Here is a 22,226-nt window from a genome sequence, read left to right as displayed (position 1 = left end):
GTAGTGGACATCTCCTCCCATGATGATTCCAGTAGTGGATATCTCCTCCCCTCAGGACTCCTGGAACCTTCAGTACCAGCTGATGAGGAGTGATGGGAATGGGTCACATCGTGTCTCTTGTAAAACATGTAGGTCCACTCCTCAAATAAAGAAATGCAACTTCAGTATTCTGACTTTAGACCATTTTCTATTCAGATACAGTAACATCCCTTATGTGACATGCTGTTCCTGCATGTTAATGACCTGACTAGGCTACTTTAAAATGTGTCAACCACAGAACTCACACATAGGCTACGCCTGCTTCTACTAATACTTACAGTAAACTACTTCTTGTTTCCATTCAGTGACAGTAAGTTGACTGAAAGTTCAAGACCTCTCCTCTTCACTTCACTCTGTAAGTACACTTGACAATATCTTGAAATATGGTTTACTTTTGTTGTTTTTAGCCAAACATCACATGACTGCCTGTATCTTTGTACTTGTTGGTTTATATTGAACTGTGTTTTGGTTGTTACATCAGGGCCTGTATTCATAAAGTGTCTCAGATGATCCATATAATTATGATCTAAAAGGCTAAACTGATCCCAGATCAGCTCTCCTACTCTGATACACATTGTGAATACTGACCCTGGACTGGGGTTTCATGTGTTTAGTTTAGTTCAGTTTATTCATTTACATGTTTAAAACATGATCAGTAGAGTATACCAGTAATACCCAGATCTCCATTCAATAGGGTCATGTTCACTGCCACAGTATAACAGGGTCAATGATGTGTTTGTGTGTGTGTGCGTGTGTGTGTGTGTGTGTGTGTGTGTGTGTGTGTGTGTGTGTGTGTGTGTGTGTGTGTGTGTGTGTGTGTGTGTGTGTGTGTGTGTGTGTGTGTGTGTGTGTGTGTGTGTGTGTGTGTGTGTGAGTGAGTGAGTGTACGTTTATTTTTACATATTAATCTGATTGTTGGATACAGAGTCATGACCAAAATTATTTGCACCCTTGACAAATACACAGATCTATTGTATGCTATAAAAAGATGGGATGTACATTGTACATGTGGTTTCACATAAAGATTGTGCATGCTGTTTTAAGAGCTCTGAAGGCAATACATTTTGAAAATGGCCTAAAGCGTGACAGTAAGAGTGATTAAGTGGATTCTTAGTAAGAGCTTTAGGAGTAGTATTAACATGAGACACAGTGATGGTTGGTTGTGTGTAGGAGTAGTATTAACATGAGACACAGTGATGGTGGGTTGTGTGTAGGAGTAGTATTAACATGAGACACAGTGATGGTGGGTTGTGTGTAGGAGTAGTATTAACATGAGACACAGTGATGGTGGGTTGTGTGTAGGAGTAGTATTAACATGAGACAGTGACAGTGGGTTGTGTTTAGGAGTAGTATTAACATGAGACAGTGATGGTGGGTTGTGTTTAGGAGTAGTATTAACATGAGACAGTGATGGTGGGTTGTGTTTAGGAGTAGTATTAACATGAGACAGTGATGGTGGGTTGTGTTTAGGAGTAGTATTAACATGAGACAGTGACAGTGGGTTGTGTTTAGGAGTAGTATTAACATGAGACAGTGATGGTGGGTTGTGTTTAGGAGTAGTGTTAACATGAGACAGTGATGGTGGGTTGTGTTTAGGAGTAGTATTAACATGAGACACAGTGATGGTGGGTTGTGTTTAGGAGTAGTGTTAACATGAGACACAGTGATGGTGGGTTGTGTTTAGGAGTAGTATTAACAAGAGACACAGTGATGGTGGGTTGTGTTTAGGAGTAGTATTAACAAGAGACACAGTGATGGTGGGTTGTGTTTAGGAGTAGTATTAACATGAGACACAGTGATGGTGGGTTGTGTTTAGGAGTAGTATTAACATGAGACAGTGACAGTGGGTTGTGTTTAGGAGTAGTATTAACATGAGACAGTGATGGTGGGTTGTGTTTAGGAGTAGTATTAACATGAGACAGTGATGGTGGGTTGTGTTTAGGAGTAGTGTTAACATGAGACACAGTGAAGGTGGATTGAAATGCTGACTAACGTGTCGGGTCCTTTCCTTTTTTTTTCTGAAGCACCTTGTCAGCGATAACAGCCTTGAGTCCTCTTGGGTATGATGCAACAAGCTTAGCAAACTTGTATTTGGTGAGTTTCTCTCATTCTTCTCTACAGATCCTCTCAAGCTCTGTCAGGTTGGATGGGGAGCATCGCTGCACAGCTATTTTCAGGTTTCTCCAGAGATGTTCGATCGGGTTTGTCCTGCCTCTGGCTGGGCCACTGAAGGACATTTAGAGACTTGTCCCGAAGCCACTCCTGCGTTGTCTTGGCTGTGTGCTTAGGGTCGTTGTCCTGTTGAGAGGTGCTGAGCGATCTGGAGCTGTAACGGTTTTCATGCGGTGAAGGAGAGTCGGACCAAAATGCAGCGTGTAGATTGCGATCCATGTTTAATGAACAAAAATGTAACACAAATCTAAATACAAACACTACAAAACAAAGAACGTACCGAAAACCGAAACAGCCTATACTAGTGTAAACTAACACAGATACAGGAACAAGGACACTAAGGACAATCACCCACGAAACACACAAAGAATATGGCTGTCTAAATATGGTTCCCAATCAGAGACAACGATAATCACCTGACTCTGATTGAGAACCGCCTCAGGCAGCCATAGACTAACGCTAGACATCCCACAAAACCCCAAGACAAAAACACACCACAATAACCCATGTCACACCCTGGCCTGAACGAATAAATGGAGAATAAACATAATATATTTTGACCAGGGCGTGACAGGAGCAGGTTTTCATCCAGGATCTCTCTCTAGTCTTTTCATCTTTCCCTCAAACCTGACTGATCTCATTTGGGTGCCTGTGGACAAAGTTCAAGCTGGCTGTCATCTGACTTCCAACTGGCCACTCTACAATAAAGGCCTGATTGGTGGAGTGCTGCAGAGAATGATGGAGGCCACTGTGTTCTTGGGGACCTTCAATGCTGCAGACATGTTTTGTACCCTTCCCCAAATCTTTGCCTAGACCCAATCCTGTCTCGGACCTCTACAGACAATTCCTTCGCCGTCATGGCTTGTTTTTTTCTCTGACATGCATAGTCAACTGTGGGACCTTATATAGACAGGAATTTACCACAGGTGGACTCCAATCACATTTTAAGGACGATCAATGGAAACATGACACACCTGAGCTCAATTTCGAATCTCATAACAAAGGTTATGAATACTTGTGTAAAAAAAATAATGTTTTTGCTTTGTCTTTATGGTGTATCGTGTGTAGAATGATGAGGGAAATAGTTTATTTATTCCATTTTAGAATAAGGCTGGAATGTAACAAAACGTCGAAATAGGTAAAGGGGTCTGAATACTTACACTGTATAAATGTTTTGGGGGAAATAGTGACACAAGGAATAAATACAGAGTGATTAACGAATATCAATAACGAGTAAAAATAACATCTGTTTCACAGTACAGAGTCGATGTGCAGGGCTACGAGGTAATGAGGTGTTTGTGTACATACATATAAGGGAAATGGGGATACCTAGTCAGTTGCACAACTGAATGCATTCAACTGAAATGTGTCTTCTACATTTAATTCAACCCCTCTGAATCAGAGAGGTGCGTGGGGCTGTATAAATGGACGTAATCGTCGCCCGGGAGCAGTTGTTGTTGTGGGTTAACTGCCTTGCTCAAGGGCAGAACTGCAGAATTTACTGCTTTTGCCAGCTCAGGAAGTCAAAACAGCAACCTTTACTGGCACAACGCTCTTAACCGCTAGGCTACCTGCTGTCCCATAGGGAGGGGTAAAGTGACTAGGCATCAGGATAGATAATAGACTAAGCGAGCATAGAAGTAACTTACTGTAGTTCGTCTGGTGGACTTGTGTAACTGGGCAGCTCGCGGCTGGATTCCCCTTTGTAATCCATGATAGCTTGCAAGCCCAGCCACATGCTTCTCTCTTCGGAGCCAGCAGAGTAGGATTCAGCCTTCGTCCTGTATTTACATTTACATTTAAGTCATTTAGCAGACGCTCTTATCCAGAGCGACTTACAAATTGGTGAATTCACCTTCTGACATCCAGTGGAACAGCCACTTTACAATAGTGCATCTAAATCATTAAGGGGGAGGGGGGGGGTGAGAAGGATTACTTATCCTATCCTAGGTATTCCTTGAAGAGGTGGGGTTTCAGGTGTCTCCGGAAGGTGGTGATTGACTCCGCTGTCCTGGCGTCGTGAGGGAGTTTGTTCCACCATTGGGGGGCCAGAGCAGCGAACAGTTTTGACTGGGCTGAGCGGGAACTGTACTTCCTCAGTGGTAGGGAGGCGAGCAGGCCAGAGGTGGATGAACGCAGTGCCCTTGTTTGGGTGTAGGGCCTGATCAGAGCCTGGAGGTACTGCGGTTCCGTTCCCCTCACAGCTCCGTAGGCAAGCACCATGGTCTTGTAGCGGATGCGAGCTTCAACTGGAAGCCAGTGGAGAGAGCGGAGGAGCGGGGTGACGTGAGAGAACTTGGGAAGGTTGAACACCAGACGGGCTGCGGCGTTCTGGATGAGTTGTAGGGGTTTGATGGCACAGGCAGGGAGCCCAGCCAACAGCGAGTTGCAGTAATCCAGACGGGAGATGACAAGTGCCTGGATTAGGACCTGCGCCGCTTCCTGTGTGAGGCAGGGGCGTACTCTGCGGATGTTGTAGAGCATGAACCTACAGGAACGGGCCACCGCCTTGATGTTAGTTGAGAACGACAGGGTGTTGTCCAGGATCACGCCAAGGTTCTTAGCGCTCTGGGAGGAGGAAACAATGGAGTTGTCAACCGTGATGGCGAGATCATGGAACGGGCAGTCCTTCCCCGGGAGGAAGAGCAGCTCCGTCTTGCCGAGGTTCAGCTTGAGGTGGTGATCCGTCATCCACACTGATATGTCTGCCAGACATGCAGAGATGCGATTCGCCACCTGGTCATCAGAAGGGGGAAAGGAGAAGATTAATTGTGTGTCGTCTGCATAGCAATGATAGGAGAGACCATGTGAGGTTATGACAGAGCCAAGTGACTTGGTGTATAGCGAGAATAGGTGAGGGCCTAGAACAGAGCCCTGGGGGACACCAGTGGTGAGAGCGCGTGGCGAGGAGACAGATTCTCGCCACGCCACCTGGTAGGAGCGACCTGTCAGGTAGGACGCAATCCAAGCGTGGGCCGCGCCGGAGATGCCCAACTCGGAGAGGGTGGAGAGGAGGATCTGATGGTTCACAGTGTCGAAGGCAGCCGATAGGTCTAGAAGGATGAGAGCAGAGGAGAGAGAGTTAGCTTTAGCAGTGCGGAGCGCCTCCGTGATACAGAGAAGAGCAGTCTCAGTTGAATGACTAGTCTTGAAACCTGACTGATTTGGATCAAGAAGGTCATTCTGAGAGAGATAGCGGGAGAGCTGGCCAAGGACGGCACGTTCAAGAGTTTTGGAGAGAAAAGAAAGAAGGGATACTGGTCTGTAGTTGTTGACATCGGAGGGATCGAGTGTAGGTTTTTTCAGAAGGGGTGCAACTCTCGCTCTCTTGAAGACGGAAGGGACGTAGCCAGCGGTCAGGGATGATGAGCGAGGTGAGGTAAGGGAGAAGGTCTCCGGAAATGGTCTGGAGAAGAGAGGAGGGGATAGGGTCAAGCGGGCAGGTTGTTGGGCGGCTGGCCGTCACAAGAAGCGAGATTTCATCTGGAGAGAGAGGGGAGAAAGAGGTCAGAGCACAGGGTAGGGCAGTGTGAGCAGAACCAGCGGTGTCGTTTGACTTAGCAAACGAGGATCGGATGTCGTCGACCTTCTTTTCAAAATGGTTGACGAAGTCATCTGCAGAGAGGGAGGAGGGGGGGAGGGGGAGGAGGATTCAGGAGGGAGGAGAAGGTGGCAAAGAGCTTCCTAGGGTTAGAGGCAGATGCTTGGAATTTAGAGTGGAAGAAAGTGGCTTTAGCAGCAGAGACAGAGGAGGAAAATGTAGAGAGGAGGGAGTGAAAGGATGCCAGGTCCGCAGGGAGGCGAGTTTTCCTCCATTTCCGCTCGGCTGCCCGGAGCACTGTTCTGTGAGCTCGCAGTGAGTCGTCGAGCCACGGAGCGGGAGGGGAGGACCGAGCCGGCCTGGAGGATAGGGGACATAGAGAGTCAAAGGATGCAGAAAGGGAAGAGAGGAGGGTTGAGGAGGCAGAATCAGGAGATAGGTTGGAGAAGGTATGAGCAGAGGGAAGAGATGATAGGATGGAAGAGGAGAGAGTAGCGGGGGAGAGAGAGCGAAGGTTGGGACGGCGCGATACCATCCGAGTAGGGGCAGTGTGGGAAGTGTTGGATGAGAGCGAGAGGGAAAAGGATACAAGGTAGTGGTCGGAGACTTGGAGGGGAGTTGCAATGAGGTTAGTGGAAGAACAGCATCTAGTAAAGATGAGGTCGAGCGTATTGCCTGCCTTGTGAGTAGGGGGGAAGGTGAGAGGGTGAGGTCAAAAGAGGAGAGGAGTGGAAAGAAGGAGGCAGAGAGGAATGAGTCAAAGGTAGACGTGGGGAGGTTAAAGTCGCCCAGGACTGTGAGAGGTGAGCCGTCCTCAGGAAAGGAGCTTATCAAGGCATCAAGCTCATTGATGAACTCTCCGAGGGAACCTGGAGGGCAATAAATGATAAGGATGTTAAGCTTGAAAGGGCTGGTAACTGTGACAGCATGGAATTCAAAGGAGGCGATAGACAGATGGGTAAGGGGAGAAAGAGAGAATGACCACTTGGGAGAGATGAGGATCCCGGTGCCACCACCCCGCTGACCAGAAGCTCTCGGGGTGTGCGAGAACACGTGGGCGGACGAAGAGAGAGCAGTAGGAGTAGCAGTGTTGTCTGTGGTGATCCATGTTTCCGTCAGTGCCAAGAAGTCGAGGGACTGGAGGGAGGCATAGGCTGAGATGAACTCTGCCTTGTTGGCCGCAGATCGGCAGTTCCAGAGGCTACCGGAGACCTGGAACTCCACGTGGGTCGTGCGCGCTGGGACCACCAGATTAGGGTGGCCGCGGCCACGCGGTGTGGAGCGTTTGTATGGTCTGTGCAGAGAGGAGAGAACAGGGATAGATAGACACATAGTTGACAGGCTACAGAAGAGGCTACGCTAATGCAAAGGAGATTGGAATGACAAGTGGACTACACTTATCGAATGTTCAGAACGTTAAGCTTACGTAGCAAGAATCTTATTGACTAAAATGATTGAAATGATACAGTACTGCTGGAGTAGGCTAGCTGGCAGTGGCTACGTTGTTGACACTACACTAATCAAGTCGTTCCGTCGAGTGTAATAGTTTCTACAGTGCTGCTATTCGGGGGCTAGCTGGCTAGCTAGCAGTGTTGATTACGTAACGTTACGTTAAAAGAACGACAATAGCTGGCTAGCTAACCTAGAAAATCGCTACTACACAATTGTCTTAGATACAAAGACGGCTAAGTAGCTAGCTAGCTACGATCAAACAAATCAAACCGTTGTACTGTAATGAAGTGAAATGAAAATGTGATACTACCTGTGGAGCGAGGCGGAATGTTGACCGGGTTGTTGAAGTTCAATTCGGAAGACGTTGGCTAGCTGTTGGCTAGCTAGCTAGCAGTGACTCCTACGTTAAGGACGACAAATAGCTGGCTAGCTAACCTCGGTAAATTAAGATAATCACTCTAAGTCTACACACTGTATTGACGCGTTTCCGGTTTGATTGCTCATCGGAGGTCATAGCAGAATTTCTTTAAGGGTCCGGATTAGTGTCCCGTTCCTTGAAAGCGGAAGCTCTAGCCTTTAGCTCTGTGCAGATGTTGCCTGTAATCCATGGCTTCTGGTTGGTACGTCTGTAGGTCACTGTGGTGACCATGTCAGAGATAAACTTATTAATGAAGTGGTGAATGACGTGATCAATTCCTCCATGTTATTGGATGAATCCCGGAACATATTCCAGTCTGTGCAAGTGAAACAGTCCTGTAGCTGAGCATCCACCTGATCGGATCACTTCTGTATTGAGCGTGTCTCTGGTACATCCTGTTTGCTTTTGCTTGTAGGCAGGAAGCAGGAGGATAAAGATATGGTCTGATTTGCCAAAGGGAGGGCTTTTTATGCATGTGTAGAGTATAGGTGAACTTCAGTTTTGCTGCCCCTAGTTGCACAGGTGAGGTTCAAAAAGGAGGAGCACAGGTGAGGTTGAAAAAGAAGGAGCAACATATAATACAGTTATTCAGGTCCTGTTGACAGGATAGTCTCGAGCTCTTCCAGTTTCTTGGTCTATTTGGGGTTCTATTTGATGACCGACGTAATATCGTCAGTATGCCTGCTCGCTTGACTCTCTGTTGCCGGGGATCAGGGTCTGGTCCGGAGTAAGCAGAATGTCCAAAGTTGCAGACCTGTTGAAGTAGAAATGTTCATCCAAATCAAGTTTAGTGATCACTGTTCTGATGTTTAGAAGCTGTTTCGGCCAGAGGAAATGATGGCAGAGACATTAAGAACTAAAAAAGTTAAGACTAGCATAAAGAACACAAAATAGTCCACCCAACATTATTGAGGACATTATTATTAGGTACCAGTACTAAACACAATGGCCAACAGTGGGTGTGTACCAAATGGCACCCTATTTCCTAAATAGTGTACTACTTTTTGTGATGTTCGGTTGTACCGATCCTGTGCAGGTGTTGTTACACGTGGTCTGCCACTGCGAGGATGATCAGCTGTCCACCCTGTCTTCCTGTAGCGCTGTCTTAGGCGTCTCACAGTACGGACATTGCAATTTATTGCCCTGGCCACATCTGCAGTCCTCATGCCTCCTTGCAGCATGCCTAAGGCAAGTTCACGAGGAGGAGCAGGGACCCTGGGCATCTTTCTTTTGGTGTTTTTCAGAGTCAGTAGAAAGGCCTCTTTAGTGTCCTAAGTTTTCATAACTGTGACCTTAATTGCCGATAGTATGTAAGCTGTTAGTGTCTTAACGACCGTTCTGCAGGTGCATGTTGATTAATTGTTTATGGTTCATTGAACAAGCATGGGAAACAGTGTTTAAACCCTTTACAATGTAGATCTGTGAAGTTATTAGCATTTTACAAAATATTTTTGCAAGACAGGGTCCTGAAAAAGGGACTTTTCTTTTTTGCTGAGTTTATGACATATATGATATACACTGTATATATATTAATATATATTAAATATAATGTATATATGTATTTATATTTGATATATATTTTAAATATTTACAAGTTATAAATAGGGAATTGGAAATGATTCAGACAATTACAATGATGGAAGCCACAATCTGCAATATTGAAGCGGAGCTACCCCCTTAAAGAAAAGTGTGTGTGTGAGTCACTTGCTGTTTATCCTCACAGCTTGGTGATAGCAGCTATCATTCAACCTGGTGGTCAGTCTTTAGGCTGCTGTACAGCTTGGTGATAGCAGCTATCATTCAACCTGGTGGTCAGTCTTTAGGCTGCTGTACAGCTTGGTGATAGCAGCTATCATTCAACCTGGTGGTCAGTCTTTAGGCTGCTGTACAGCTTGGTGATAGCAGTTATCATTCAACCTGGTGGTCAGTCTTTAGGCTGCTGTACAGCTTGGTGATAGCAGCTATCATTCAACCTGGTGGTCAGTCTTTAGGCTGCTGTACAGCTTGGTGATAGCAGCTATCATTCAACCTGGTGGTCAGTCTTTAGGCTGCTGTACAGCTTGGTGATAGCAGCTATCATTCAACCTGGTGGTCAGTCTTTAGGCTGCTGTACAGCTTGGTGATAGCAGTTATCATTCAACCTGGTGGTCAGTCTTTAGGCTGCTGTACAGCTTGGTGATAGCAGCTATCATTCAACCTGGTGGTCAGTCTTTAGGCTGCTGTACAGCTTGGTGATAGCAGCTATCATTCAACCTGGTGGTCAGTCTTTAGGCTGCTGTACAGCTTGGTGATAGCAGTTATCATTCAACCTGGTGGTCAGTCTTTAGGCTGCTGTACAGCTTGACGGACCGTAAAAGATGGAACATTTATCCTCCTATATTTGGGTTTCTGAGAATAAAACAGCTTCTGAATAATCAATGTAGAAATATGTGTTTACAGTAATACAGATCTGTTCAATATGTGTCACACCCTGACCATAGTTTATTTGTATGTTTCTATGTTTTGGTTGGTCAGGGTGTGATCTGAGTGGGCATTCTATGTTGGATGTCTTGTTTGTCTATTTCTATGTCTGGCCTGATATGGTTCTCAATCAGAGGCAGGTGTTAGTCGTTGTCTCTGATTGGGAACCATATTTAGGTAGCCTGGGTTTCACTGTGTGTTTGTGGGTGATTGTTCCTGTCTCTGTGCTAGTTTTCACCGGACAGTTGCGGTCACTTTTGGATTTTCGTTTTTTCTTGTATCGGAAGAGAAAAGAACGAGCGCCATTCTCCTTGCGGAGATGGTGCTAAATACATCATCACGGTCGATCCCTGGGATTGGGCTGGCTAACACGATTCGTTTTGCTTGGAAGGAAAAGGAGTTGGAGCCGTTAGGACGAGAATCTTTTGGAAGAATTATATTGATGGGGATTCTAAAGCTGACGGTGAAGGACGTGTTTTGTTTCCAAGGCAACTCGTTGGAGGGAGCATACGACGTCGCGCTATATTCTGAAGAAAAGCATGATGATATCCTTAGAAGGGCAAGAGCAGTGGGAGGAGAGAGGCCGATGTGCCACTACGAAATATCAAGTCTGGCGAAGAATAACTTTAGGGTTGTGACTGTTAACATGTATAACCCTTACGTTAAGGATGAAGAGGTGAGGGCTTTTCTGGGGAGATACATGGATAACGTTTCCTCAGCTAGGCACCTCAAAGACTCCCTTGGGTTTTGGAATGGGAGGAGAGGTTTCCAGGCCCTCCCCAGGGAGGACCCAAAGGGACATGGTGGATACCTTCATCCTCCTGCTATGTTCTCCCTTGGGGCTGACAGGGGGACTTTGTTTTATGCACGTCAGCCCCCATTTTGCAGGCGCTGTATGGCCTATGGACACATTTTTGCCTCGTGCAGCATGAGAAAATGCAGATTTTGTGGATCTGAGGATCACGAGGCGAGGGATTGTGACAAGCCTAAGACATGCCATGGGTGTGGCTCGTCAGCACACCTGTGGCGGGAGTGCCCGGCCCGTCAGAGGTCATATGCGTCTGCGGCTGGGGGGGGGGCAGGAGCTGGGGATGGGGGAAGAAGAGGAGGGGAAGGAAACATGCCTCATGATAAGACTACAAGTCCAGAGGGGAAGGCTACAAGGAAGGAGGAGGAGCAAGAAGCGGTGGATGGAAGAGAGAAGGAAACGGAAGGCACGGGAGTAGGAGAACCAGGAAAAGCGGTGGAAGAAGGTAACCGAGTGGAGGAGAATGAGAGAGAAGAAAGTGAGGGAGGAATGTTAGAGAAGAAGACGGTGGAAGAGCAAGTGGACTGGGGGAAAGTGACATGGTGGAAGAGATGAGGGGTATGGTGGAGGAGCTGGCGGGGGGAGGGGGTGGTATCTCTCCACTGCCGCCATCACCAAAGAAGAGAATGAAGAGGAGGGTGCGATTGGCCGACAGTGAGGGGGAGGGGATGGCCAAGAGAGTGATGGGGGTGGGAGAAACCTCTGGGTTGCTGCTGGTTTCCCAAGACTCTCAACTTCATTTGGGTGGTGACACACCTAACAAGACTCAGGACTGGGTACAGGAGGAGGTGGGGGGTTTTTGTTTGGGGACTCAGCCTCCCCAATTTTCTTCCAAACCAGCTGCAACACTGGGGAGGGGGAGGATTGTGGGGGTAGACCCAGGATGCAGGGCACCCCGAAGCCAAACACTATTCCTGCATCCTGGGATGGTGTGATGGAGGAAGAGGGGGGGGATGTCGGGATTACAGATGGTGTTCTCACCGGTAGATATGGAGCAGGGGAGCATCGGGTGAGTCTCCTGTTTTTGTTTTTTTTCTGTCTGGGTTTAGTATTTGAGTATATTACATGTTGTATTTTATTTTCTTCATGGAGTCTAATTTTACTTTTGTTAGTTTAAATGTAAGGGGTTTAAGATATGTTGTTAAGAGGAGGGCGGTTTTTAGTTATTTGGTGGGTGTGGGGTTTGATTTTTGTTTTTTACAGGAGGTTCACCTGAGGGATGGAGGGGTTGTTAGTAGATTTAAGAGGGAGTGGGACAAGGGAGAGTCGGTTTGGGGTGTAGGGGGGGTGCACTCATCTGGGGTAGGGATTTTGTGTGGACACAGGGAGGTAAAAGTAGAAGATTCCTTTGTTGTAATGCAGGGGAGAGTTATAGGGGTGGATGTCACGATAAGGGAGTGTAAATTTAGATTAGTGGTGGTGTATGGGCCACAGGGGGTGGCAGACAGGAAGGAGATGGTGGACTGTCTGACGCCCCTGTGTGTTACAAATAGGAAATTAGTGATAGGGGGGGATTTTAATACAGATTTAGGAAGAGGGGGGGGATAACAGTGCAGGCGCCATTGCTAGGCTAATGGCTTGCCATGGTCTGGTAGATGGTGGTATGCACACTACTCCGAAAATGGACGGTCCTACATGGCGTAACTCCAGGGGGGTTGAGCGGAGGCTCGACTATATTTTTGTACCCAGGTCTTTGGGAAAGTTGTCTGGGCGGCTGTTGCCTGTTTTCTTTTCGGATCACGACGGGGTGCTCCTGCAGGTGGGGTCGTCGGTCTGCCTCTTTGGTAAGGGGTACTGGAAGCTAGATCGGGACGTGCTGGAGGAGCAGGCTTTTGTTGACGGGTTTTATGTTTTCTTTAGGAGGCTTGAGGGTCTCCGGTCCATGTGCGAGGGGGTGTTAGAGTGGTGGGAATTAGTTAAGGTGAGGATTAGGGCTTTTATAATAGGGTATTGCAAGAGGAAAAAAAGGGAGGAGAGGAGGGAGGTGGATCGTATCCAAAGGTTAATTGATCTCGAATACGAGGCAGGCAACCTCGGCGGGTTGTTTGACTGGGAGAGATCCTCAACCCTAAAGGCGCAGCTCAGGGAGTTGCAGGAGCGGAAGGCTCGAGTTTTCCTGGAGCGTGCGCATAGCGGCTTTCTAGAACATAATGAGACTTGTTCTGCTATGTTCTTTAAGTCGGTTAGGGCAAGACAGAGTAGGAAGGTAATGCTTGGTGTTAGGGAAGAAAATGGTAGTATAGTTAGAGAACCAGAGGATATGGTCAGGGTGACAACTGATCATTTCCAAGGTTTATTTAAGGAAAGGGAAATAGATGTAGAGCAGGGAAATGTGTTTTTAGAACACTTGTCCAGGCGGTTGCCGGAGGACATTAGAGAAGTGATGGAGGCCCAGATCTCACTAGAAGAGGTTGAGAGCGCTCTTAGGAGGATGGGAAAAGGGAAGGTGCCTGGGATGGATGGGCTGCCGGCTGAGTTTTATCTCAAGTTTTGGGGTATACTTGGACCAGTGGTCCTCGAAGTCTTGAAGGCCATCCTTGAGACGGGGGTCCCGGGGCGATCAATGGCTGTTGGTGTGCTGTCACTTTTATATAAGAAGGGGGAAGTAACTGACCTTGGCAACTGGCGGCCGTTGACCATGCTGTGTGTAGATTACAAGCTACTTGCAAAGGTTTTAGCAGACCGGTTGCGCACAGCCCTTCCCTACGTCGTTCATGAGGATCAGACGTGCGGGGTAGAGGGCCGCTCTATTAGATGGAACCTACAGTTAATCAGGGACTCCATCGCTTGGGTTGAAGATAGAGGACTGCCTTTTATGGTAGCAGCGCTAGATCAGGCGAAAGCCTTTGATCGCGTGAATAGATCCTTTTTATTCAGAGTGTTAGGTCGATTAGGATTTGGGGAGAAGTTTATAGGATGGATTCGTACATTATATGTCGGAGCGGGGTGCCGAGTTAGTGTAAATAGTCACTTGGGTGACGTTTTTGACCTCTCGTCTGGGGTCAGGCAGGGGTGCCCACTCTCGGCTCTCCTCTTCGTTCTGTACATGGAGCCTCTGGGGGCTGCCATTAGGGCAGACACAGGGGTGGAAGGTCTGCTGATCCCTGGAAGTGGTGGACTGCGTGTTAAGATGACGCAGTACGCCGACGACACTTCCTTGTTGTTGTGCAAGGACTCGTGCCTGACAAGGTCCCTTGCCATCTTTGGGGATTTCACTCGAGCGTCGGGAGCAGTTCTGAATCATGCAAAGTCTTCCGTCAAGTTTTTCGGAAGATGGCGCGGTAGAACGGATGTGCCTGGGGGGTTATCTCTCTGTAAGGGGGCCCTGAGGATTCTCGGGGTCCATTTTGAGACCTCCGGCTCTGCGACGCTAAACTGGAACATGTGTATTGCAGTGGTACAGAGGAAGCTAGCAATGTGGAAAGCTAGGTTTTTGTCTTTTATGGGCAAGGTCCTGGTCCTAAAGGTGGATGTGTTGCCGTCGCTTTTGTATTTGGCATACATCTACCCATTGCCGGTTTGTCTGAGAAGGCCTCTAGTGAAGCTTGTGTTTCAGTTTATGTGGAGTGGCAGGTATGAGTGGGTCGCCAGGGCACGTATGATCTGTCCCATCGGGGAGGGAGGTAGGGGGGTACCACATTTCCCCCTCAAGCTGGACACAATTTTTGTTTCTTTCTTGTTAACGGAGCTTGCTCAGCCAGTGATACACCCGTCCGGTTACTTCCTGCGGGTGTTTTTCTCGTATCAGGCGAGAAGCATAATGGTGTGGTCTAACACGGGTCCTCGGGCGGAACAGCTGCCGTGGCACTTTGGTCATGCGGCCAAGTGGCTGCGTGCGCACCCTGAGGTTGAAGTTGCCCGAGTAGGTTTAGATCATAGGCACCTGTACGAGGAGGCCAGAAAGGCAGAGAGTCGGGCGCCTGTAGTAGGTATCTCGGAAGCGGTCTGGGAGGGAGTGCAGGTGCGGGGTCTGGACAACAGGCTCAAGGACCTGAATTGGTTGAGCCTTCATAGCGTTTGCCGGTACGTTCCATCTTGTACCGGTTTAGTTTAGTGCAATCCCCCACCTGTCCAAGATCCTCTTGTGGCAGGGAGGAGACTGTGCGTCATGTCTTTTGGGACTGTGCCTTTGCCGGAGTAGTATGGGCTAGGGCACGGGTATTGTTAGGTTTGGTAAAGGGGGATTTTGTATTGACGTGGGCCAGGTTAGAGAGGGGTGTAGGGAGAGTGAGAGGGACGGATAGGGACAGGTTTCTGCTCTGGCTTCTCATGAGTCTCTTTAAACGGGGGCTGTGGGAAGCCAGGCAGAACATGGTGAAGACAGGGAGAGATTGGGGGGTGGAAGGGATAGTGAGGAGAGTGGAAGGAGATTTGAGGGGGAGGATGAAGAGGGAGGAGAGGAAGTGGGGGCAGCATGCTGCTCGGGAGAGGTGGAAGGGGGTTTAGGGCTGGGTGTCATTTAGATTTGTAAGAGGTTAGATTAGGGACGGGGAGATAGGGAAAGGTGTTTTGTAGGGTGACGGGGAGGGAAGATGCTCCCCTGAGGTTTTGTTTGGGGTTTATGTTTAGTTTCATTTAATTAGTTTAATTAAAAATATCTTTTTGTGTATGTATGTAAATTATGATTTGTAAAGAATGAATGGTACTGATGATAATAAATTATTTTTATAAAATAGGGCTGTTTGGTTTTCGGACGTTTGTTAGTTTATCATGTATAGTTTCCTTATTAAATAAAATGAATCACAACTACGCTGCATTTTGGTCTGCTCCTCCTTCCCACAACGAAAGCCGTGACAATATGTGGTTGTTGTTTTTGTTGTTGATGATGACGATGACTTTATTGTATCCATTAGGAAATAGATTTTGAATCATGCATCAAGTCATCTTAAATAGACAGACATGCAACACATCACACACATTACATACAGACAATATTCAGATAGACAACCATAGAGCACAATACAACACAATACAATATGAGTCTGGTTCATTTTCAGTAATGAGGCCCTGTGCCCCATTTAGAGTTTTATGTATCAAGTGGATTTATTCACCAGCTATAGAGTGAGTTGTTGTTTTTGTTTCTAAGACTGCAGGGTGGGAGATGCAACAATGGCCTTGAGAACAGCAGGAAGTGTGTTGGGGGTCTTCCTCTGGTCTGTAGCAGGTATGGTCTCATTCTTATCTTTTAGTTGCTCTGTTTAACAATCTACAGACATTTCTAAAAGGATAAGAATCATAATGTTATTCTGGTGTGTTCTGTTAGGCATCGCCACTTCACTTTAAATAGTTATCTTTCACACCTCATTGAGTGATGCTTTTCTACAGTTTCCATTCACACTCAGCAACTACAGCAACAACATGTGAACAAACCCTACTTTCAGTGTGAGACAAATGGCCTTGGCTTAATTCTGATACCGTTGTGTGACTGTGTTTCAGTGGTACTGGGTCAGGATGGCTGGAGTGTGACATACACCACTCAGAGTATCTGTACCTTGAAGGGGTCAACAGTGGAGCTGACCTGCTCTTACACATATCCCAGAGGTCATACAGTCACAACAACCTACTGGTTCAACAAATATGATGCTGTTGGTCCTGTAAGTCTGAGTGATGACCCAGACTACAAAGGACGTGTGACGTACCGTGAGGATGAAGAGAATGGTCACACCCAGACAATCACAGACCTGAGAGAGAGTGACTCAGCTACGTACAAATTCAGATTTACAGATCAGACTGGAACATGGAGATATACTGGTGATCCTGGAGTCACTCTGTCTGTCACAGGTACAGTAACATTCAATATAGTTCAACTGTTGAATTCCATTTAGTTCAGGATAAATGTCTTGGTTTGTGTTTATGTCTGTATAACATAGGATTTCCTCCATCTTTGTATTAGAGTAATAAGTCAGTGATAAAGGGATTTCCAGTGATATTGTTTTTTCTCCAGGTCTTCAGGTGAAGGTGACTGGTGGACATCAGGATAAGACACTGACCTGTATCACCACCTGTACTCTGACTGACAACCCCACCTACATCTGGTACAAGAACGGACAAAATCTAGATGAGAGCACCTCCCCCCAGTACAAAGACCCAGTCTCCAGTAACTATGGAGACAGTTACTCCTGTGCTGTAAAAGGCCATGAGGATCTCCACTCTCCTGCAGTGTGTGAGTGTGAATCTAATATGGAATCTAATACAGCAAGTATACAGAATGTTTGTACTACGTCCTTTTGGTCTCACTGTATAATTTGATGGGGCTTTTATGAAAATATCTGAAAATACTGTATAATGTACTTATGTGATTCCATTATATTGCAGGTGTCCAGGGTCAGGACTGCAACAGAGTGACTTACACCAAGAGGACAATCTGTGCCTTGAAGGGGTCAACAGTGGACATATCCTGTACTTATTTCAGTGGTTATGATACAGTCAAATCAACACTCTGGTTTAGTCCTAAACAGAGTGACAGCTGGAGGGATGAGTTGATCCCTGAGGACCTAACCACAGACCCAGGGTATGCAGGTCGTGTGGAGTATGTTGGAGAGAAGGAGAGAGGTCGCTCCACCCTGAGAATCACAGATCTGAGAGAGGAGGACTCAGCTGAGTACAAGTTCATATTCAACACACAGACATCAAGATGGGGACACAGCTTCCCTGGAACAACTCTGACTGTCACAGGTAACACTGGATCATGTTAATACATACAGGATCATGTTAATACATACAGGATCATGTTAATACATACATTTCTATTAGATGTTTCATTATACATGTTTTTATCCATAATACACTATTGGTTTAATGATGTTATTGTCATTGACTCTGTATTCAGACCTGCAGGTGAATGTGAGTCCTGCCACAGAGGCAGGGAAGAGGACACTGACCTGTATCACCACCTGTACTCTGACTGACAACCCCACCTACATCTGGTACAAGAACGGACACAAAGTAAAGGAGGACACCTCCAGCATGTACACAAACGACTTTAGTGATGCAGACAGTTACTCCTGTGCTGTAAAAGGCCATGAGGATCTCCTCTCTCCTGCAAAGTGTAAGTGTGGACTTCGACATACAGCATTTGTTTCAGGTTGTCAGTCAATCATTATTGAATTTGCTGTGAATGTAATGTCCACTTCTGCTTTAGTTCCGTATGCTTTGCCACGCAGTGTTGAATGGGCTTCAAGATATATAATCAAATTCATGAAAATGCAGTCAATGGATGAATTTACTTCTACCAAATACCTTTCATTATGTTGTTGAGCCTGTACACCATTGCACTACTTTTTTTGAGCACTGAAGACCCATGAAAAATAACTACTAAAGTTTAAAAACTACAAAGCTGAATGATAGTCACTTCCTGGTTACTTTCACAGCATATGATTTAAACATTGTTGTGTTGTTGTTTTCATTGATACTTGGAGGTGAGGTGCCCTGATTGGTGTCACTCGTTAGTCAGAATGTGTTACAACTGGAGGGTTTTATTTTGTTTGCCTCTTCTTGGGTAAATGTTGTGGAAGCTCATGTCTTTTTGTTCCAGTTGTTGTTGATAGTACATTTTCAATGGACTCCCCCATGAGTGTCTTTCAGAGCCCACTGGTCTCATTTTTGTCTTTGTCAGTGACTCTTTTATTAATTCCCATTTGTGTTTTGGTTACATTTGAGGTGTTCTTGCTGGGGAACGTAACAGCATAAGTGTAGAGTAGATATTGTAATGAAGAATTTTATAAAGGTGTTATATTGTCTTGTATTTCAGGTCAGAAGTGTTGGAGTGTGACTTACACCCATCAGAAGATCTGTGCTTTGAAGGGGTCAACAGTGGACATTTCCTGCTCTTACACATATCCCAGTTACCATGAGATCAAACAAGCTTTCTGGTTTACTAAATGGTCTGGTCTGGAGGCTGAAGATCTGAGCTCAGTGCCAGGGTATGAGGGTCATATAGAGTACCTTGGGGATAAGGAGAGTGACTGTACCCTGAGAATCACAGACCTGAGATTGAGTGACTCTGCTGGGTACAGATTCAGATTCATAACATCTGGAGACAAGTTTTCTGGCTCACCTGTCTCCCTGACTGTCACAGGTAATCTGTCACTCATCTCACATCTATGACACATATCTAGATAGCTGTAATGTGAGTGTTGTTTGTATGTATGCTAATGAGAATGTTGTGTTTTAATCTGTTTTATTGATTCTATGGAACCCAGGACTTCCTGGAAAACAGTGGAAATTATTACAGAGTTGACTGTCCTGTCTAAATATATCAAATTAATGACCGTAATTACCTTATTTAAGGGCAGTCATGCAGACACTGCAGTGTTATGCAACAGGGAAAAAATATATAATATTTCACATAAGAGGACATATATAGGAGGAGAATAATGATGTGGTTCCTTTTACTCTAGATGCTGTGTTGGAGATGGATCCTACATCTGTGTTAGAGGGGGAGAGAGTCACACTGAGATGTAGAACCAACTGTACACTGGACCCCATCACAGCCTACAGTTGGTATAAGAATGGACAGTCTATACCAAACAGCAACACCTCCTCTCCTGTCTATATCCTGTTCTCAGTCAGCAGTGAGGATACAGGCAGATACTCCTGTTCTGTAGAAGGACATGAGGATCTCCCCTCTGCTGAAGAGACTCTCACTGTCACATGTAAGTACATGGGGTTTAACCCTTTAGTTTGGTATATTAACATTGTAGTGACATATCCACATGATACTTGAATTGATCATCTTGAATAAGAGGGTGGATCTAAAAGTAATTGTGTGGAAAAGTACAATTGTGGAATGTTTATATAATATGTTTAATAACTGTCCTAATTTGTACTAAATCTACTGTTTTTTTTACACCAGATGGTCCATTGAACCCCTCAGTGTCAGTCAGTCCCTCTGGTGAACTAGTGGAGGGCAGTTCAGTGACTCTGACCTGCAGCAGTGATGCCAACCCACCTGTGGACAAATACACCTGGTACAAGAAGAACGTAGCCTCACCAAAAGCATCAGGACAGAGTTACATCATCCATAATATCAGCTCTGAGGACAGAGGAGAATATTACTGTGAGGCTGAGAATAAATATGGACGTCTCAACTCTTCTTCTGTGTCTGTGGACGTTCAGTGTTAGTTCACCTCATCTTCCTCTATTCATTGATAATCACACAGGTCAACAACAATAAATAATAGTTAGCAATGTGAGACACTCATCATACTGTATGACAGAATTAAATACATATTGTTTCATTTTGTTCTTCCCTGGTTTCCTCTGTCATATCTCCACCATGCATTTATAAACTCATGACCCTGCAGCAGTGTTTCCCTGGGTTCCTGTGGTGGGGGTGGGGGCTGTCCTGACTGCTGGAGCTCTGCTACTCACCATCTACTGCACTCTGAAGAGGTGAGGATTTAATTTACATATCCTGTATTAGTAACATAAACTTCCACTAGAGGTCAGTAGAGAGCAGAACTCACTCTGTTCCTCATTACAGGAGATCCACAGGAGGAAGTGATGACACAGCAGACACACTGGTAATAATGTCAACACCCGAAGTTATTTCAATCCCAATACCACAAACATAGACAATAAATGAATGAATGAATGTATTTGTGTTTTATGCAGTATTGAGTGTTTGTGTTTCTGTGTCTCTCTCCACAGAGTGTCCATCCTGACCCCAACAGTGACATGTACACATCTCTGAACATGAAGACCAGGTCACCAGAGTATGACACCCTGGCAGTAAGTCTCTTATAATGCAGTCTGTGTGTCCGTGTACATACAAGTGTTAGAGGGAGTGGTTTGTAAAGTGCTCATTCAATGTGTCTCCTTTCAGAATGTGAGAGACTTGGCAGTGACACACACAGGCACTCAGATAGATGCTGAGTCCTCCGATTACGAGAACTAAAGAGAACCACGACAGAACATGGACTGAAGAGAACCACCACAGAACTTGGACTGAAGAGCAACAGCATCAAACCAAAGCTAGGCCTCACAATGTTATTCTCTTACTATCATGTTGCTTTCTTATCTAGGTTTGAGACAATGAGCTTTAACTTTTGAGTATGTGCTGGAATTTAGATTGTTCTTCTAATGATAAATACAGTATGTGCACTACCGTTCAAAAGTTTGGGGTCACTTAAAATGTCCTTGTTTTTGAAAGAAAAGCAAAAAAATGTGTCCATTAAAATAGCATCTAATTGATCAGAAATGCAGTGTAGACATTGTTAATGTTGTAAAATACTATTCTACCTGGAAAATGCAGATGTTTTATGGAATATCTACAAAGGCGTGCAGAAGCCAATTATCAGCAACCATTACCCCTGTGTTCCAATGGCACGTTGTGTTAGCTAATCCAAGTTTATCATTTTAAAAGGTAAATTAATCATTAGAAAACCATATTGTTATTATGTTAGCACAGCTGAAAACTGTTGTGCTCGCTGATTAAAGAAGCAATGAAACTGGCCTTTTTTACACTAGTTGAGTATCTGGAGCATCAGCATTTGTGGGTTCATTTACAGGTTCAACATGTCAACTTATCTGTTTACTATCTGTAGATTGTATTGCTTATCTTTTTTATGGGATTTTGCCAATTCCAGATTTTGAACGATGCGGGCGAGGTTCAAACACAGCTAGCGAGCATTCACAAAGAAAATATTATATCAGAAATCAGCAGCATAGTGAGAAACAGCTAGTTACAGTAGCAGAGTCAACGGAGGACAAGAAGCCAGCGTAGAGTAGCAGCAGCAGAGTCAACAGAGGACAAGAAGCCAGCGTAGAGTAACAGTAGCAGCAGCAGAGTCAACAGAGGACAAGAAGCCAGCGTAGAGTAACAGTAGCAGCAGTAGAGTCAACAGAGGACAAGAAGCCAGCGTAGAGTAACAGTAGCAGCAGCAGAGTCAGAGGACAAGAAGCCAGCGTAGAGTAACAGTAGCAGCAGCAGAGTCAACAGAGGACAAGAAGCCAGCGTAGAGTAACAGTAGCAGCAGCAGAGTCAGAGGACAAGAAGCCAGCGTAGAGTAACAGTAGCAGCAGCAGAGTCAGAGGACAAGAAGCCAGCGTAGAGTAACAGTAGCAGCAGCAGAGTCAGAGGACAAGAAGCCAGCGTAGAGTAACAGTAGCAGCAGCAGAGTCAGAGGACAAGAAGCCAGCGTAGAGTAACAGTAGCAGCAGCAGAGTCAACAGAGGACAAGAAGCCAGCGTAGAGTAACAGTAGCAGCAGCAGAGTCAACAGAGGACAAGAAGCCAGCGTAGAGTAACAGTAGCAGCAGCAGAGTCAACAGAGGACAAGAAGCCAGCGTAGAGTAACAGTAGCAGCAGCAGAGTCAACAGAGGACAAGAAGCCA

The 22,226-nt window shown here is 45.9% G+C and overlaps 1 protein-coding gene across 2 annotated transcripts; it reads left to right on the top strand.

The window, feature by feature from the left end:
• Positions 1-2,063: 2,063 nt before the first annotated feature.
• On the top strand, positions 2,064-21,887 carry LOC135528828 (sialoadhesin-like). Of its 2 annotated transcripts, none has more exons than XM_064957885.1 (13): positions 2,064-2,133; positions 15,977-16,054; positions 16,327-16,671; positions 16,835-17,053; positions 17,206-17,565; positions 17,720-17,938; positions 18,641-18,967; positions 19,290-19,544; positions 19,745-20,008; positions 20,196-20,283; positions 20,375-20,414; positions 20,542-20,622; positions 20,717-21,887. In XM_064957885.1, exons 2-13 carry the CDS (start codon positions 16,000-16,002, stop codon positions 20,786-20,788), a joined length of 2,325 nt encoding a protein of 774 aa, XP_064813957.1. In that variant the 5' UTR covers positions 2,064-2,133; positions 15,977-15,999; the 3' UTR covers positions 20,789-21,887. The 2 variants fall into 2 exon arrangements, with proteins under 2 accessions (XP_064813957.1, XP_064813956.1); XM_064957884.1 differs by lacking the exon at positions 2,064-2,133 and adding an exon at positions 2,167-2,347.
• The last annotated feature ends 339 nt before the right edge of the window (positions 21,888-22,226 follow it).

The sequence above is a fragment of the Oncorhynchus masou genome, unplaced genomic scaffold (genome assembly GCF_036934945.1).
Source record: "Oncorhynchus masou masou isolate Uvic2021 unplaced genomic scaffold, UVic_Omas_1.1 unplaced_scaffold_1043, whole genome shotgun sequence".
Lineage (NCBI taxonomy): Eukaryota > Metazoa > Chordata > Actinopteri > Salmoniformes > Salmonidae > Oncorhynchus > Oncorhynchus masou.
The sequence above is the reverse complement of the archived record's forward strand: the minus strand, read 5'-3'. Positions and strand labels throughout refer to the sequence as shown.

Bases quoted from the DNA above. Each gene is read 5' to 3' on its own strand.
- LOC135528828 (XM_064957885.1), top strand. From the start codon at position 16,000: ATGGCCTTGAGAACAGCAGGAAGTGTGTTGGGGGTCTTCCTCTGGTCT. The intron at 16,672-16,834 runs GTACAGTAACAT...TTTTTTCTCCAG, and splicing joins AGTCACTCTGTCTGTCACAG to GTCTTCAGGTGAAGGTGACT. The intron at 20,415-20,541 runs GTAATAATGTCA...CTCTCTCCACAG, and splicing joins ATGACACAGCAGACACACTG to AGTGTCCATCCTGACCCCAA.